This window comes from Alosa alosa, chromosome 16 (assembly GCF_017589495.1).
Source record: "Alosa alosa isolate M-15738 ecotype Scorff River chromosome 16, AALO_Geno_1.1, whole genome shotgun sequence".
Classification (NCBI taxonomy): Eukaryota; Metazoa; Chordata; class Actinopteri; order Clupeiformes; family Clupeidae; genus Alosa; species Alosa alosa.
This window is the reverse complement of record NC_063204.1, coordinates 18,875,275-18,894,820: the sequence shown is the minus strand read 5'-3', so window position 1 is coordinate 18,894,820 and position 19,546 is coordinate 18,875,275. Positions and strand designations below refer to the sequence as shown.

The 19,546-nt window shown below is 42.4% G+C and overlaps 2 protein-coding genes across 3 annotated transcripts; one reads left to right on the top strand and one right to left on the bottom strand.

The window, feature by feature from the left end:
- The first annotated feature begins 6,171 nt into the window (after window positions 1–6,171).
- slc7a14b (solute carrier family 7 member 14b) lies at window positions 6,172–16,724 on the top strand. Of its 2 annotated transcripts, none has more exons than XM_048266195.1 (8): window positions 6,172–6,290; window positions 9,803–10,335; window positions 10,969–11,205; window positions 11,453–11,670; window positions 12,385–12,531; window positions 13,501–13,709; window positions 13,966–14,864; window positions 15,016–16,724. In XM_048266195.1, the coding sequence occupies exons 2-8, from the start codon at window positions 10,038–10,040 to the stop codon at window positions 15,384–15,386; spliced, it is 2,379 nt and encodes a 792-aa protein (XP_048122152.1). In that variant the 5' UTR covers window positions 6,172–6,290; window positions 9,803–10,037; the 3' UTR covers window positions 15,387–16,724. The 2 variants fall into 2 exon arrangements, with proteins under 2 accessions (XP_048122152.1, XP_048122154.1); XM_048266197.1 differs by lacking the exon at window positions 6,172–6,290 and adding an exon at window positions 7,718–7,753.
- Window positions 16,725–17,379: 655 nt separating this feature from the next.
- Window positions 17,380–19,101, bottom strand: cldn11b (claudin 11b). The gene is made up of 3 exons (XM_048266198.1): window positions 18,784–19,101; window positions 18,414–18,578; window positions 17,380–17,862 (listed from the first exon to the last, which is right to left on the bottom strand). Exons 1-3 carry the CDS (start codon window positions 19,007–19,009, stop codon window positions 17,603–17,605), a joined length of 651 nt encoding a protein of 216 aa, XP_048122155.1. The 5' UTR covers window positions 19,010–19,101; the 3' UTR covers window positions 17,380–17,602.
- Window positions 19,102–19,546: the final 445 nt, after the last annotated feature.

Sequence of the window (19,546 nt, the reverse complement as noted above, 5' to 3'; positions counted from 1 at the left end):
GCAGTTAGCTAACCTGCATTGAAAACGAAGCTATATCAATGTTATATAGGGACGGATAATGCTGTGAAGGATATTATCTCATGGCACAAATATTAGGCTACCTATTGTCAAATTATATCAATTATTGTTCAGTAATTTAGAGACTTGTTGTTTTAAGAAATCCAACACAGGAGACAGGGGATAGAAATCAGGCAGTTGAGAAGAAAGAGGAGAAGAGGGAAATGATAGGTGAAGGGCCCTCCCAAGTGAGAGTCAAGATGTGACACTCACTGTGTCAGAAGGTAGCCTACAAGATCTGCAGCCTATGACCCTGCAAATTATGCAACATTTGCTACACTGATGAGGAGAAGCAGCTCATTCTTAATAACAGATGGAGCAGGGTCCAGTATAAATATCCAAAGCCAATTTGGGAAAAGGCTCAGATATACAGGTGCATCTAAAAAAATATTGTGGAAAAGTGTGTTGGTTCAAGTTATAAACAAAACATGTTATAATCTGAACAAATATATGGTTGTTGGCAAAATGGGGGGGGGGGGGGGCACTTAGCACAGACAGTGATATATAGAGGTCAATGTTTGGAAGTGTATGTATTGAGAAGTAGCAGTTTATAGTTGTTTGTGTGATGGATTGTAATTCTCTGATGTGTTGAGGAATGCCATTCCAGACTCTAGCAGTGTGTATGAAGGACCTCTGCCCAAAACCAATATTAGGGCACTGGGTGGGGGGCCGTGGAAACTGACCTAGTGACACGCACTTGAAGCATGTTATGTGTTGGTAAAAGAGAGATGAGTGTTTGTGAGGTGAAAATAAAAAGAAATAGCATGACTGCAGATAACATTTTGAAAGGACAGAGCATGTGATTGAGTGAGCGCAGTGTGTCCATTTGGGAAGGTTACTGTGGATCTTCAAAGCTCGGTAATATAACTGTGTGATGGGTTCAGTAACTTCCTTGGTGAGAGATTGGTAGACAGTATGAGATGGTTGAGAATATAATCGCTTCCAGATAGGTTTTGGAGACAGTAGAGGATAGGTATGATCTGATATTGTTGTATACATATAGTTTCTGATTTAACTTTTTAGTTAGCTTGGAAGTGTGTTCACAGATGTGAGGTGTGAGTCAAGTAGTACTACCAAATACTATATGCAATATAATACAATATGATTTGGTGATGACAAGAGTTTGATTTGAAAAAATTACAGGACTGGTGATGGACAGATGTTTTCTGGCTGAGTGGAAATACATGCATTCAGTTTCTTTTAGCATTAATGGTTAAGTGATTGTCATTCAACCACTTATGTAAAAATTGAAGATCAGATGACAGTTTGGAGTTTTAGGGTCAGATAGAAAGAGCACAGTGTCATCAGCATACATTAGGCATTTAGAGTAGCCTATTTACACACAGCTGGGAGATCATTAATATATAAAAGAAAAAGTAAAGGCCCCAGAATGTTTCCCAGAGGGACACCCATACCACATCCCAAGGGCTGAGATATTGCATGGTCAATTTTGACAACTTGTGATCTACAGTATCAGTTAAATAAAAGGAAATCATGTCTAATACTGAGGGTGATAGGTTAAAAGAGTGGAGTTTGGATAATAAAATCAGGTGGTCTACTGTGTTGAATGTTTTATGAAAATCGATAAAAATTGCTCAAGTAATGTGTCTTCTATTGAGAAGTTACGAATAAAGCAGACATGGTGGACCGTTTTGCACTGAAACCATGTTGGCAGTCACTTAGCCTGTTGCTGTTTTCTAGATAGCGACTTAATTGATTGTACAAAGTTTTTTCAAGCAGCTTGGACATTGTTGGGAGTATAGCTAGGTCTATTAGAGACCAGACAAGGGTTGTCAGCTTTAAAAATCGGTGTGATTTGGGCTGTTTTCCAGCTGGAGGGGAAAATGGACAGCCTGATACAGAGATTGATTAAGTGATGTAGAAGAGGTATAAGGCTGTTAGCATGGGTCTTCAAAACCACAGTGCTTAAGCCATAGCTATCACGGCTGTTGGAGTTTTTTAGAGTGTTCACATTCTTTATGAGATCATCTTGTGTGATCTCAAAGAAAGAAAATGTATCACCAATGTATTAACCTTGAGTTAAACAATTGATTTTTACATTTCTCCAGTTCATCCATCCGTAAAAATCGAAGAACACCATGGGCGCAGCAGCACAATGATATGCACTGAAAATAGTCCCCGTAGGCTAACTTCCAGCAACAAGGTTGAGCTGCAGCAGACGAATTGGTTAGTGACTGGATTATTATGCCTGAATGAGAGTAGTTCCATTTTAGATCAGCCTAGAAAATCGCCACGTTTCATTTTCCATTGGTCTTATTACACTTTCTAACTTGAGAGGAGAAGTTTTAAATAGGAAAATTACCGGAAATCTTAGTCACTTTTAAACGTGATGCTAGCAGGCGAGATGCTAATGGTCTAATCCGATTCAATGATCTATGCTAGGCTGGAGCTAAGACTTTTGCCAGACTCGGAGAACGGCTGGATCAACTGCAGAAAGGTAAAAATCAATTGTTTAACTTTAGGGGAGGTTGGAGTGTAATTCCCCAAATGGTGGAATATCCCTTTAAGGAGTTTAAGTAACTCGGAGTTTAACCAGGGTAATTTAACCTGCCGAGGGCGCACCTTACCAGTAGAGGTATATTTGTTTTGTATTGTTTTGTGTTAAGTTTAGTGTGAAATTGAGTCAGAATATCATCTGGATTTCTCTGTGATGGCTGATCACTCCAGCCATATATAGGCCTGCATAAGTCAGATTAGTTGACTGGATGTGAAATACAACTCAAATACAACTTGTTTTCTAGCAACTAGGCTTACTGAGACTGTAATGAAAACCCACAAGAAGAATATATACTATTATGTCAAACAACTTAGTCATGTCTGTATTCTTTTCTGGGAGAATTGCTGCTGCCAGCCTTAGCTTTAAAAGCACCATCCTCATCCCTCACCCATCCCTCTCCCTCACCAACCTCTCTCTTTCACATCCTGTGTCTGTCTCTGTTATGCGAAAAATCTGCATCCAGTCTGAAAAATGCCCAAAATAAAATAACTGATCATTGCCGTTATTATGCCACTTGGTTGCACTTGGTGTGTAACATTTGGCAATTTCATGGCTAATAGCATGTATTTGGTTTGCATCTTTAACCAATGCATATACATATTATAGTTATATTTATATATAATTATAATTGGATATACATTATAATAGCCTACTTAGTTTATGAAAGTAAAGAGCTGCTAGGCTCCTTTATGATAAAATGTCCTCTTGTCTGTCCTCAGTCAGTCACTGTGTTTGGATTCCCACATGCATGCAGGTTGATTACTGTGCAGACAGCTATGGCTTCAGATCCTTGTCTGCATGTCAGGCATGATGTAATATGTCGGCACCTTTTCTGCTGAGGTTATGAAAAGAGAGTTAATCAGAGAGATGGTGCTGTGTAGGGGGGAGGGGACTGCTCGGCAGACGTCAGAAGAAAAAAAAAACATTCAACATTCAACAACCAGAACCAGGCAGGACCACATTGCAAGTTCATTGAAGTGTAAATGTGAAATGCTGATTATCTGAAATCGTTCCATTATTGCTTCCCAGAGTACACTGATATTGCCTCTACTTTGTACAACTATATGAAAACAAGATGATGGGACATTCAGACCTTGCTGTTGTCTATTTCTGAGATATAGCTCTGGAAAAAATTAAGAGACCACGGCACATTTTTCTGATGTCATCCTACGATTGCGGAGCGAGATTTGAATGAGTTGACGGTCATATTCAAAATGTGCAGTGGTCTTTTTTCCAGGGCTGTATTTATTTCTGTGTAAGCTATGTGCTTCAGTCCTGAAATAAATGCCAGTATTCAGAGCTGTGAGTAGAACTGGAAGGAAAGTATCTAGCTATTTACTATCAAATGTTATCAAACTCAATTATAATTTGTCAAATTGCTTCAGTGAGTACTTTGTTGAATTGTACAACAGATAAATTGCAAGAAAATCACGTTCACATACAGTGAGTCATTAGCCTGGGAGAATCCAGACAAACTTGTTAGCAAATTTGAATTTGTTCTGTAGGTCAGCCTGGCAAGGAGGCCACCCATTTCCAATGTTCCAGAAACCCAAGCACCAATCATAATCGCTTATCCGGCATGGGGCAGGCTTTATGATGACAGATAGAGCTGTGCATCCAACACAACCAATGGCTGCGCTGATAGCGACAGATGTGGACACGTATTTTCTTTGGAATTGAGTGAGCAACTACATTTTAAATCTTCATTTACAAGAAAGATTAGATTACTGCACTTCTGAAACAATTTGGTAAGTTTAATACACCAATTTAAGTTTAATTTCATTGCTTGTTACGCCTCTGTAAGTCGTGCGTCAATGCAGCCTTTCCAGACCCACTTTCAATTGAGATATGAAGTCTGGTGTCAACCAGACTAGTGAGTCATGATTATGAAGAAAAATTGAGCAGAAATTCACCTCAAATGGACAGCCTGTATCCAATTCTGGCTTGGGTATCATATTGCAAGTCTGCTATCACCTGACAACACTGGGAGTAGGCTAGAGAATAAGCGGGGTGGGTGTGGGAACTCACATCCTCTAAAGGAACCACTCAGATAGATAGCAGGGGGGTGTCAACCACTGGGTATATGATGTATCTGAGTGTCTGGGTATCTGATGCAGCACTGAGCATCATCAGGCAAAAAAATGGTTTTGCAAAAAACTCTCCTTGTTTGTTTGACTGACAGGAGCCTCCCTCTGCTGCTCACAGACGTGGCTGAGTAAAACACGACAGACTCTCAGCAGGGAGCTGAAGCCAGCATGCCAGCCCAGGCTACAGCTAGACACGGGGGCTGCCCAGTGTCCAAGCCTGTTAACACAGACAGGTCAGATACAGAGGTAATTACCACAGACCACGCTGGCAGCTTTGCTCCTGAGCACCCTCCTCAGACAGAAATCAGTCAACAGCTGTATCAGTCAAGAGAGAGAGAGAGACACACAGAGAGAATGGAGAAGTGGAGTGGAGAAAATAAAGATGAAGTAGAAGTCTTTTAACCAGACAGGAAATGTTTTTTAATATACTTTAACATAAGAACAATTGGTGAATCATTCATAGTCTTCTCAAAACTAATATGTCCTTTCTCTTGGATATCAATGCCACCTGTGAATGATGGATCTGTTAAATCCAGGCCACATCCATTCTCCTTGATGCATGTTAGAGAGCTTGGCCAGAGCAACCCATTTGCACACTATATGTCACCATGGCAACCTTTCTTGTTTCAAGGGGAACCTGAGATCCACTTGAATTTCAAGAGGGTGGGGATGAGGTATGTCATGTGGGAGCAGGGTGGGGGTTAATAAAAAAAATGAATTTGTAATATTCCTTTTTTATCAACTGCAAAATTATATAGCGGAGGGCTGTTTGCAATGACACAACTGTTGTTCAGTCTGACTTTTTAAAAATGTATGCACATGTTAAAGACTGTAAAGACCTGTCAACTCTGAAACTGGGTAGGCCTATAAACTGTTTATAACACTCAAGGTGGAGTAGCCTTTGCATGATCAAGTAGACATAGAGGCCTGTGCATTTAGAGAGGACACAGAGCGCCAGCATCATTAAGAGATTAAGACAAAATATTTTAATTGTTTCATCAAATCTACTTCAGGGAATATCTCTTTAGGACGAAAAACAACAATGACAGACAGACTTCACTGAGTTTGCGCAGCACAACAACACTCACGGATAGACTAGATTGTATTGAATAGGCGCAGCCTTTAAAATCCACCCAAACTAAGCTGGCTGACTGGCCAATGACAGCTCCTCATGTCATGACTGGTAAGAGGGAGAGAAAGTGTAGGTTTCCATAAGATCACAGCTGGGTTGTTCCCAAGTGAAGATAAATAGACCACCGTTTAATCTAACTGTCAGTGCAGCCGTAGCCTATAGTCAACATTTTCTCGACGGAAAATCAGCCTTGCCTTTTCCCACAAACATAATTTAGCGCACGCACCGCTAAACGAGTTACACCAATCGTGTGGCTGCCTACAGAGCTACGCTGTGAAGCGTCATTGACGTAAGCAGTTACTGAATGGGGACATGGTGTAGCTAAATAATTTATTTAGCTCTGATCACATAGACGGTCTCATGAATTATTCATGAAGGCTCGGCATCTTTCCACCTCAGCCCATCACACTGACTGTGCTAGGATCCTTCCTGGACACCGTTGGAAATGGAGTTTAGTTGAACAATTGCACCATGATCATTGTATGGCGACACCTTGGTAAGTTTTTAGCATTTCTAATAAAGGTCGAGGGAATAAATGAAAAGTTAGGGTAATAATAGGAACCTACATATTAATTGGAAAAATACTCAACTATACTCAACTATTCAAAAATGAACAATGTTCCAAATAGGAGGCTATAAGTTTAGGGTGGCTCTTAGCTCAGCGTCATAGTTCATAGTTAGTGTTCACCTAAGTGCTTATAAACTTCCGGAGACGCACATTTCTAGAGCCGTGTGTTTATTGTTGTTCTTCTGAAGGAATTGTATGGGCAATGTGTAGCATATGTATTTTATTTCATCAACATAGAAATTATTTCTCTCAACACCCAGGAAATGAAAACTGATCTTTCTCATAAATATTACATGTTGATTATGTCACAGTCGCTGAAAAGGCAAAACATAGTCGATGTTTTGAGTTGAAGGAAGTGTAGACTACAGGCAGTAGAATACCAATTCTGTTGGTTTGATCCTTGTCCATTTTATAAGTAGGGTGTTTGTAATGCTATTTTAAAAATCTCACCACAACTAGGCTTGCCTACTATAGCGTTTGCTATGGTCACTCGAACCCACCAGAAAACTGAGCTTTTAGATCATGTCTTACTCTTGTTGATATTTGTCTTGAATAAAAAATAATCAAACAAAATTGTTTTCCGGTCGCTGACCGCGGTACTGAAATTAACCGCCTAGTGGCACGCTGGCAGACAGCCGAGGCTACCGTAATGTAGTTCATAGACTACTTGTACTTTGTGAAGATTGGCGCGTTACTGTTATTTCATTTAATTGAACAGTGAGAATCCAAATATGGATGATCTAAAAATAGAAATAAATATCAATCAGATGTTTCTGTTCACTTTCCTGCTCTGCAATCCATCATATGTGCAATCCATAACATTTTAAACATCTGTAATGTATTTTGCCAAGGATATGGTCTGTGCAGCTTGACATTATGCATTTATTACGTTAAAATAGCCTAGACGGTGTGCTAGTGTTTGCACACCTTATGGCCATGACAGTAGATGAAACTGATGGAAATATAATCTTATATTGCTGAAGTGCATGGATAATTTGCTTTTCACCTGTTACTTTCTACTCTTGCTGTTCTTTCAGCTCTGATATTTTACTTAGATTATTGAAACTCATGCTGACGCATCCCTCTAACTTTGGGAATCATATGACCTTGTGATATTCTGAGAGGCGTTGTGTACTAGCCACTTTTCTCCGCAAGGGAGAGAGGCGGGAGTGGAGTCTCTTCTACTGAAGAGACCTGTATTCTCTGCTTTTGGATGTGCTCCAGTTCGTCCATCAGTTCTGAAAGCTAATGCTTCATGCAGGGACAGGAGAATTCTAGGCTGTCATCCACTGTGACTTAAATATATGCCTCTGTTTCCACTATGTGCTCAGAGGAACCAAAGCAAATGTGTTTGTGGACTGCATTTGAAAGGTTGGGTGTCATTACTGACAGTAAGTGTGTTCTATATTGGATGTATAAATGTGCGTTGTTTGTGCTACCTGAGCCGAGAGATATCTAGTAACACTAGGCTCACCTTCACTGCCCGTACCCCCCTACCATACTGTAGATGCAGAAAATGTTTTAATTAAAGTCACAGTCTCCGTGGTTTTTGTCCTGCAATTCAGTTCTGGCTCTAACCAAAGGAGGTAAGAGCTTACAGCAGTGTTACTCTCCCTTTTCAGTGATACTGATCTTGGTCTCCTGTAAACTCAGCAGCTGCCTTTTGTTGTGCGTGAGCTCTGATGACATGAGGGCTTTATAGCGAGCAGGCGTGCTCTGTTGGACGTGAGGGAGGGTTGACTCACCTCCTCCTCGTTGTCTGCAAGATCTAACCCCCCACCCCTCTTCATACCACCTCTCTCCTGCCTTCCACCGCCCACGCACTCCCTGTAGACCCCAGCTGTGACGTCAATGCTTTGTCTGCGCATAAAAGACAAACCTAATCAAATGGCCCCTCATCAGCCAAGGCCTTATGAATCATCTCCACAAACAACCTGTGTGAGCAAATAAATCCTCAGGCGTATCGATGCCCAGAACAGAGGCTGCCTAAATATCCTTACCATTGTCATGTAAATCAGTGGGTCCTTGGCACACTATCTGCCATATCTGATACCGCTGGGTTATTAGTCGGCTCCATTAAATGTTCCATATGAATTGTAATTTGTTCACAGAATCCTTTTAGAATGTATGTGACTACAAGTTTGCAGTCTGAAGCCTTTGGACAAACTTCAAAGCTGAGAAATGAGCAGGTCACCCAATCAGAGTGAGAGACTGAGAGAAAGCTGATTACTGTAATTATAACTTCGCTAAGGAGAAAATGACTTGCTGTGGCAATGGCACTTGACTAGTGTGGACTACTTTGCCGAAGTGTTTCCCTCCCTCTGCCTCCCTTGTTAGTCGTGTGTGTGTGTGTTGGGGGGCAGCCTCTCTCTGCTGCTCACAGACGTGGCTCAGTAAAACACGACAGACTCTCAGCAGGGAGCTGAAGCCAGCATGCCAGCCCAGGCTACAGCTAGACACGGGGGCTGCCCACTGTGTCCAGTGTCCAAGCCTGTTAACACAGACAGGTCAGATACAGAGGTAATTACCACAGACCATGCTGGCAGCTTTGCTCCTGAGCACCCTCCTCAGACAGAAATCAGTCAACAACTGTATCAGTAGAGAGTCTGTGTGTGTGTGTGTGTGTGTGTGTGCGTGTGTGTATGTGTGTGTGTGTGTGAGAGAGAGAGAGAGAGAGAGAGAGAGAGATACACATTAGAGTGCTGGAGTGGAAAAAATAAAGATGAGTTGATGCTGTCAGCCAGGTGAGAGTGAACAAGATCTACAGAGTTGTGCTGATGAATGGAAATTGAAGAAGAGGAGGTTGAGGAAGATTGGACTGAGATGGGTGACAAATAAAGGCATAAAAGGAAAAACTGCTTTCACCAGATAAGCAAGAGAAGGAGGTTGTGATACCAAGGTTTCATCCATTTTAGTGAAAGATTTAATTAGGTGTTAGGTGCCTTATTACTTCTAACTTATTTGCTTTCAGTGTTTATGCATGGGCATGTGTGTGATAAAGAATAGTTTTCCTGTGAGCCATTTTTAAAAGCACAAATTGCATTTGTTGTGGGTCCATTATTGTGGATTGTTTTCCTGTGTGGCCCTTCATTCACAATGGACCACACTGCTAGCAAAGCCCATCTGCTTGTCTGCAAATCTAATGAGGCATAGCGCCAAAGCAGCACACTGCATTCATAAATGCCGCTTTAATAGCCTTTTAATTGCCTTTGTTTATTGTTATGTCACCATGCTTGGTCTTGTGTGAATTGTGTGTTGGATTATATTTTTCACTCCACCACTGTGCACAAATCAAAGCAAATCTTAAGGTGCAAAGGTAGCTCTGACAGCCATTTGCAGAAATCATCACGGTTTTCTGAATGCATCATCTCCAGTGGGTGATTTAGCCTGTCCTTTGTCTAAACTATTTGTCATCCTCAAATGTCTGTTTTTTTCATCAGAAGCAAGACAGAGCCCACTTTACCTGTAGAGCCATGCGGAAGGAAATAGTGATGGACCCTCTCTGAGAGAGAGAGAGAGAGAGAGAGAGAGAGAACACAGGAGCCTGGTTTGGGGTTGGATATAGAGCAAATCCAGCATATGTAAATAGGGAGAACAAACACTCAATCGCTCCCTGATCCACCACTTCCATCCTGAGGGACTAAAGTCTGATCAAATACCACCTTGAGCGGGAAGATGAGTGCTCTTTTCGCCAAGCTGGACCCACGGCAGGTGGAGTGGGAGGCCTCCTGGTACAGCCTGCACTCACGCATGCTGCGCACCAAGCCCGTGGAGTCCATGCAGGAGGGCGCAGCGGACCTGCACGGCACCAAGCTTGCCCGCGTGCTGACCACCGTGGACCTGGTGTCGCTCGGCGTGGGCAGCTGCGTCGGCACCGGCATGTATGTGGTCGCAGGGCTTGTTGCTAAGGAGATGGCCGGCCCTGGCGTCATCTTGTCTTTTGTCATCGCTGCAGTGGCTTCCATTCTGTCAGGTAAGACCCTCCCACTGGTTCAGCTCTCAAACACCACCACAAACATTGTATGATTCATTGTATAGTTGTTAGGATGAAAGGAGTTGCAACATATTACATATGGGATAAGATAGAAAGTTTGCAAGCAATGCCTATTTGTCACAGTATCACTCAAAGCCATCTCTCATCTCAAAGTCTTCTGAAATATGAATGCCCTTAAAAAACAGCCACAGATACACAGATTAATTTGTATTGTCACTCAGGGGGGTCTCCTGCTAACTCTCCTCATTTCATTGATCTTTTTCATTGATCTGACCTAGGAGAATTCAGACTGGGTGTTCTTTTAAAAAAATTGTCTTAAACATAAACAGCATCAGCAGTGGTCTTGACTTAAGGCTGTGACATGCTCCCGGCTCTTTGTGCCGTGCACACGGTGCGTGATGAGAATTGCGTCATCAACGCGCATGTGGGGTGTTTTGTGTGCTGCCCAACAATTGGGATCGCGCGTCAATGACACATGTCTTTGACGCTCACAAATGTGTACAAAGGACCACACCACTTACTTTACAGTGAACATGTTTTAAAAAGGGAATATATTTTTTTGAAAAACAAAGCACATTATTTATTATTCTCTCTTGGTGCTTTTCCACCCAGGGGTGTGCTATGCAGAGTTTGGCGTCCGCGTGCCGAAAACAACAGGCTCCGCCTACACCTATAGCTATGTGACCGTGGGGGAGTTTGTGGCCTTCTTCATTGGCTGGAACCTCATACTGGAGTACTTGATTGGCACGGCAGCGGGGGCCAGTGCTCTAAGCAGTATGTTTGACTCCTTAGCCAATCACACCATTAGCCGCTTCATGATCAACAACTTGGGCACTCTCAATGGCCTGGGTGAGCATTCACATGGGCTTTAATGCCATTCATTTTTATATTATATGGGGTATTTACATGGTACATTATTTTTTGTTATAATGTTATATATTTTTTTATTTTACATGATTGTATGCCAGTTACATTAATTGAATAATTGTTTAATGCAACATTTATAGACCAATATGATGATTTAATAATACAGAGCAGCTAACAAACAAAAGTGAACAAAGACATTCATGACTTGACGATTTTCTTGTTTAAACAGGCAAAGGTGAGGAGTCATATCCTGACATGCTGGCTTTGCTCATCGCCATTATAGTGACTGTCATTGTGGCTCTGGGAGTGAAGAACTCTGTGACCCTCAACAATGTGCTCAACATAGTCAACCTGGTGGTGTGGGTCTTCATGGTGATCGCAGGCCTCTTCTTTATCAGTGGGGCTAATTGGGACGGAGGTAGATTTCTACCCTACGGCTGGTCAGGGGTAAGAGAATGTCCGACACCCTCACGTCTATAATGCTCGTGCTAGATCCTGTCGAAGTGTCCTAATCATCTCTGCATTACACTACTGAATAAGTTAGGGAAAATAACTTGATCCACTTTCTGTGTGATAAAACTGAACTTTGGAATAATTAGTCAATTATAATTAAAATGTCACTGATGATATTGCACTTTACTACTGATAGCACCCTGGTGCTAATGATACTGCACTTTACTATTTTATAACTTAGAGATACTTGGTATTGTGTATTGTTGTTGTGTGGGGGTGAGGGAGGCTTTAGTGATCCTGTTGTTGTCTGTGGTCTGTTGTCTGTCTGTCTATCTGATGAGCTGTATGGTGCAAGAAGAATTTCCGAAAGGATCAATACATGTCTATCTATCTAAAGCAAGACACTAAACTCCAAACTTTGACGTGCTTGCTGGCACGTTGCATGGTAGCGTCCACCATCAGTGTATGAATGTGTGAGTGAATGTGAGGCATTACTCCGTAAAGCGCTTTGAGTGCTCAGAGGAGTAGAAGAGTGTTATATAAATGCAATCCAGTCTCCACAGTGTCCTTGTCACATTTCATGTACTGTATCACTGTCCTGTCTAAGGAACATTTATATAAAGGCTTGAGACCTTTAGATGTTTGTGTTGTCACTCCATGCTTTCGGTTCCTCTTCCTTGCTTGTAAACCCCTGCTGGGTCACTATAGGTCATGCAGGGTGCTGCTACTTGTTTTTACGCCTTTATTGGGTTTGACATCATCGCCACCACAGGGGAGGAGGCCAAGAGTCCCAACACGTCCATCCCGTACGCCATCACGGCCTCCCTCATCACCTGCCTCACTGCCTACGTCTCTGTGAGTATTCACTACTCCCCCTGCCCCCGACACCCACTGAGGAACACTGGGGAACATGCAGCAGCCTGAAATGTGTGTGTGTGTGTGTGTGTGTCTGTGTGGGTGGGTGGGTATGTGTGTGTCTGGGTATGTATGTGTGTGTGCATAATATAAAATATGTTTACATGCGTGTGTAGATTTGAACAACATGGTAAAAGAGCACACTGGCATTTTTATGTGCATGCTATATGCATAGAATCTTCATAAAAAACGTCAATGAACTCTCTCTCTCACACACACACACACACACACACACACACACACACACACACACACACACACACACACACCCCCACATGAAAAGAGCCAGCAGGTTTTTGACCATGCCTTTTCAGAGCTGTTTTCATGGTAAATTAGACTGTAGGTGTATTGCCTTAGATACAGCCACACAAACACACACACACACACACACACACACACACACACACACACACACACACACACACACACACACACACACACACAAGCAAATAGGGATATTGATTATGGAAGTTTATATGTTATAATACCATAGCTTGTTATAGCAAGTAAATGTTGCAATATTATTTGGCATCCAATCAGAAGTAATCGTTTTGGTCTTTTTTGTGTGTGTTGATTGCCTAAGGTTTCTAAGGTTTCAGTATTGAGACTTGAGGCTCTGCTAGCTGTAGACTCTTTAAATATTGATGTGGTAGCCAGTTCTACCTGCATATTTTCCACTGAAATAGGTTTTCTTTTTTCATCTGACTTTTTGGACAAGAAAGTTCCCTTCAAACAACACTTTTAAAACGTATAATGATCGTGAAACACATACAAATCCATAACTCTAGTAAAAGCATATGTGATGAATTTAAAAGTACTTTGGGTTTGTCATATTGTTATGTCATCACAGTTCAAAAGACTCTGACAAATATACAGTTTAATGTTTCTTGTTCTGTAATGTTTATTTAGGTTAGTGTTATCCTGACGCTGATGGTGCCTTATAATCTGATTGATGGCGATGCCCCACTAATGGAGATGTTTGCTATTCATGGCTTCATGGCGGGGAAGTATGTAGTGGCCATAGGTGCCATTGCTGGCCTCACCGTCAGTCTGTTGGGTTCTCTGTTCCCAATGCCACGGGTCATCTATGCCATGGCTGGGGATGGCCTTCTCTTCAGGTGAATAGGGATTCTTTTCCATATGTGGGATATGTGTGTATCAGTATATGCATATGTGTGTGTATGTTCCATCTATTTTGCACATGAGATCAGTATTTGATATTTGATTTAATATTTGGAGTTACGGATAATGCATTGCATGACAATATGAATACAACATGAATACAACATGTGCCTGTATGCACATACAGTATATGCACATGATGCACTTGAGAACAGTCTGCCTGGTCATTCACACAGTCCAGTCATACCTCAGGTTCTTAGCCCATGTGAGTCCCTACACGGAGACGCCGGTGGTGGCGTGTGTGGTGTCCGGCTCCCTGGCGGCGCTCCTCTCCCTGCTGGTCAGCCTGCGGGACCTGATCGAGATGATGTCCATCGGCACGCTGCTGGCCTACACGCTGGTGTCCGTGTGCGTGCTCCTGCTGCGCTACCAGCCTGACCAGGCTGACTTCCAGGGCCACGGCGGTTACCTGACGGGGGAGGATGACGACGGCAGTGTGGGCAAGACGAGGAAGGAGGGGGTGCTGGCCGAGTGTGAGCAGGAGGCATACCAGGGTGGTAAGGATCACCACAACGATGACGACGACGACACAAACAACACCTGCGGCACCAAGAACCTGCCGGGCAAGGGCGATGACGAGATGCTGATTGACGGCTCAGACCCCTTGGGGTACCAGTCCGACAGCTCGGGCTACGGCATCAGTGGAAAGAACCTGGAGGGGGAGGAGGTGGACAGCGCGCCCTCCTCCCTGCTCAAGAGAGTTCTGGGGCCCCACTACTACACCCTGCGGGTGCGGCTGGGCCTGCCCGACTCCAGTGACCGACCCACGCCAGCCACAGGTCGCACGGTCACCAGCTGCGTCCTCCTGCTCTTCGTCCTCACCTTCCTCCTGTGGTCTATCGTCATCTACGGCCTGGATCGAGAGTCCGGTGGTGCCCGCTGGGCCTTAGTGCCGCTGGTTGGGATCATCGCTTTCAAGATGGCCGCTCTGCTGGTGATCATCCTACGGCAGCCTGAGAGTCGCAAGAAGCTGCCGTACATGGCGCCGTGTGTGCCCTTTGTGCCTGTGGCGGCCATGTTGGTCAACATCTACCTGATGCTCAAGCTCTCCAGCATTACCTGGGTGCGCTTTGCGGTGTGGTGCTCTATAGGTATGTGGCTCTCATACGTATGCTTTATGTATTATTTTTGTAAAGATGTATTGCTTTGAATGGCCAAAATATGTTAAATGTTTTTTTTTCTTCAAGACAATTGTAAGACTGAATATATTTCTAAAGGTTTAGCTCCTATGCTTCCTGACAGGTCTGCTGATTTACTTTGGCTATGGAATGTGGAAGAGCTCTCTGGAGCTGTTTGCCCAGGAGGAAGAGGCCCACGCCAGCACTTACCAGTGTTTTGACGCAGGTGTGGACGACAGCTTCACTGTGGAGGAGGACTCCCTCCCTCACGGTGATACAGTTGAGAGCCCGTATCAGGGCTGGGGAGGTGAGGAGAGCGGCTATCAGAACCAGAACCAGTGCCAGGAAGAGCATCAGTACCAGCATGGGTACCAGTACGAGCAGCAGCCGGGAGTTGACAGCCACAGGACCGCTGGCAAGTCAAAAAGCAGAGGCCGGACCAGGAAAGGCTTTGAGGAGCTGGTGGATGATGATGAGGAGTATTCACCTGAGTGAGTGATGAAGGGCAGTGATGTTGTCTGTGTTGGTTGCAGTTACAGTTTGCAATGTGCTTTTTTTTTATGTATTTGTTTATTTTCCCTTGTTGATGTGGCTTGATTTGTGTATGCCTGAAAAAGAGTGAGAGGGTGTTGTTGCTGTATCTGACTCTCCTTCTCTTCTGTTATCTGTCACCAGGAATAAGAAAAATTAGACAAATTGAAAAGTTAGAGATTCCATTAAACAGCATCAGAAAGGACAAAACTCTGAACTTTGAAATAGTGCCTTTCTTCTCTCTGTGTGATATAAAGACTTATTTTTCACTCACAATGTGTGCAGCACATCTGCCCTGCAATTGTTTGTCATCTTCTTGAAGAGAAACAGTATTTCAGGCATCATATGAAACATAATGATATGTGTGTGTATATATATGTATATATATATATATATATATATATATATAGAGAGAGAGAGAGAGAGAGAGAGAGAGAGAGAGAGAGAGAGAGAAATATATCAAATGCAACAAAATCACTCTGGAGATGAGAGAAGATTAATGTTTTTATTTGTTTTCTGTAAACTAATGTATGGGAATGTATACAGAAATATAGCTTCAAATACAATCTCTTCTTTGATTGTTTCTCTTCTGTCACAAGAAGCCTTACAGTAATGCAAACCTACAGCAATCTTTGTTCATTGGAGTAGTCTAATCATTATGATTAGATTTTGTGGCAAGTATGGAATTCATTTCATATTTCCTGTACAAAACCATGATGAAGAGAGAAGATGTATTTGATGATTGTTGACTTTTCTGTTCTTCAGTGGACAAGGTGGTTTACATTTCATCACAGATACAACTAAGGCATCATTTAATGTATTCTATTCAAAGGTGTATGAACTGTTTTCATACTGTATGTGGCATTAGCCTATAAATAAAACGGCCCCTTAGAATCATAAGGTTCTATCTGACATTTTTGTCAAAATTGAGTTATTGACATATTCTTATTCTGTGACACCTTAAAAAGGTGAGGTGAGGTGTTTCTTGTAGTTATATATGTAGTAGTATGCATTTTTGGACATTATATCTAAAGAGGTTTGTTCCGTTTATCAGTATAACTGTATGGAATTCTAAGACTTTGAAGCTCAATATCTCAGAACTACTCAGAACGTAGATATAATCTTATAATTTTAAGGGGGCAAAAACGGAACAGAATTAGTATATTTTATTAAACACAAACCTTAGTCTTGGAGCCATTATCTGTTGTTATAAACTGGTAATTTATGGGTCATGTGATGTTTTCAAAATGAGAGACACATCAGGAGATTAGTCATGGTTATTAGGCACAATTCTAATGGATTACATGTCATCAATCCCTTTTAAAATCACATTACATGTGAAACACAGGGAGAAATACATCTGTAAGGACTGAAGAAAAACATGCATGTTCTTTATTGCGTCTCTGTTCTCCAAACAGTTAAGGTAAATCAGCAGAGGAAATCACTAGAGTCTGTGAAATACGTATCTGTGACTCATGCAATCATGTGGTTTGTGCTTTCGTGTGTGTGTGCGCGTGAGTGTGTGTGTGTGTGATTCAAAGCGAGATATCGATTTCCTGAGGGAGTGTGAGCAGGAAAGAGAGCAGAGCTGCCCAGGAAAAAAAACCTCGAGGAGCCACCTGGACAGCTGTTTTTCAATAATGTGGTTTCCTGCCTCTCTAACATATGCCTCGTTTAAATCAGACACGTGTGCCCCCAACAGCACGAGGGGAAGAGCTTTCAAATCAGCTGGGGGACAGGGATGCATCCCTGCCTTGTCCCAGTCATTTCCTGGATGACAGTAAGGCAGTACGAAGAAGCATGATAGGATGTAGTGCTCATGCATAAATGTAGGATTTTATAACAGGAAAAAAAGAACAATATCATACAGGTACCATCTAAACTAGAGAGTATGGTAATAATATAGTTTCCTATAAGTAGAAATACAAAATGAGACTTCAAAAGCTGACAGTACATAGACAAACTTGTACTCCATAAACAAACTCAATGTAGTAGTCCATATTTACGTATTATGTATTTAAGTAATGTCTGTAGAGGCAAAGGAACTCATGAACATCTCTCGTCTCTCCCATCTGTTCTGGTTGAAGGTCAGAATTGGCATCCTGTGTGATTTTCTTCTGGAGTTAGTTGCTGGTCTGTTTCAGTGCCAAGAGGACTCTCTCTCTCTCTCTCTCGTTCTCTCACACGTGGGCATTCTTGGCATGATTGGCTGCGGGAGGCATGGCGTTGGCCGTACCGCTCTGCTTTGAGTAGTAGAAGCGGTTGTGGTGGTTCTGGGGCTGGGCCCCGCCGCCAGAGCAGCAGGTTATCATTGCCCCGCCAAGGAGGCACAGGGCCGAGCCCACCCAGCCGGAGTACAGGGAGAGGCCAAAAGACATGAGGCGCTCGTCATGGTGCGCCCCGATGGGGAACCACACAGTGGACACCAGTCCACATAGAGCTGAGAGACACAGAAGAGCACAATTAGTTTATTTCAGGGTGAAAACATTATATCAAGAATGAATTAAAAGGTAATAAATGGGTTATGGGCATTAATCAGTGAATGATATACATACAAACACAACCCTGGTGAATTCATAGGCTTATGTTTCAATTTTGATGACTGAAGATTGAGTCAGATTAGGGGTTTAAGGTGTCTGTCATCCCATTAATATCCTAAAGATAATATCCTTGAACTGCAGCTGTGGATGTCATCATTAGGGTCACTGTGACAGGATGTAGGAAGTCCTGGCTAGCACCCAGATGGGTGTCACCCCTTCTACAACCCCGGTTAAGGCCATTGTGATCACATATTGCGTTGAAAGGCTCTCTGATAGGAAGAGGGACCGTCTGCATCCTAACCAAGTTCAGGTCCAGGTCCATGTAAATTTGTCGAATGGTTTATTAAACGTAGCCTAATAATGGTTGCTTGGTAAAAATCTAACCTTGTTCTGCAATGTATCATCATGATTTCAAAATGGATAAATGCAGCAATGGCAGAGAGCGACTCACACATTAACAGAATTAGGATGCCTCCGAGGATTGCGCGTTTATGCTTGGCGCCGTCTGTCTCATTTGCCAGTTTGACGCACGGCAGAGCCATCATGACCAGCGCCAAGGATGGGAAGCCAGCAATGCATGCGGCTACCATTAGCGCTCGGGACGTCTGAATATAAGCTGAGAGAAAAAAGTGACGTGATTTTAAAACGTAATAGACGACACTTAAATGCAGTTAGTTATTCATCCATATATGATACGAATGTATTTAAGTACATTTTCTGATTATGAGTCTCTAATTATATTTTATAGGCTATAAAAAAAACTTTTTCGGTCACATTTTGTTTTACAGAAAGAAACGTTTTTAGCACATTCTATAACTTACCTGGTAAGGCGAGTATTTGGTTCAAAGCTGTGCAATGGTAAAGGGAGGTAGAAACCACACATTCAGCCCATAACCCTTTAGAACCTAGCTCATCCATCTTCTTGCAAGTGTGCATGCCATATTTGCAGGTTATGACCCAGTCGTTTGTGGCGGTGGCAATTATGAGTCCAATCCAACCAATGAAACTCAGTATAAATCCACAGAATAATCGACAGCTTTGAGACATAGTGTTGGAATGCTTCACAAATAGTTAAATCCTTGTATTCTTTCAAATGCTTCTCAATCCTTTGAAAACAAGTGTTAAGAAATTATTCAGGTGTCACAAAAATATTCCTTATCTCGGGAACGAGGCCTGAAAGTGACCCAAAAAATACGTACACTAATCAACCACTGGGTAATTTATATTCATATTTTAAAATAGACCTCGAACCTCCTTTTGCCCAGGGCAATGCGTTTTGGTCAACTTCTGGATTGAATTATGAAAGCCCATCTAACGGGGGCGCGAGGGGTGTATAAGACTTACGTCTCCAACCAGGAAACTTTCAGCCTATCAGAGGAACACAGATAATCTAAAACATTTTGTCAATGCCCCCTTTCTATAACCCCACCGACGTTCAAAATTAACTTATAAATAACTAGAATGACTCTAGGATTATATTCTGTTTTTGCATTTCACTGACAACAAACAGACTGTCTAACTTTACAGTAGTGTATGGTAATTGTATGTAATACTACCATTTTTTCTTAAGTAAACAATTTCTCG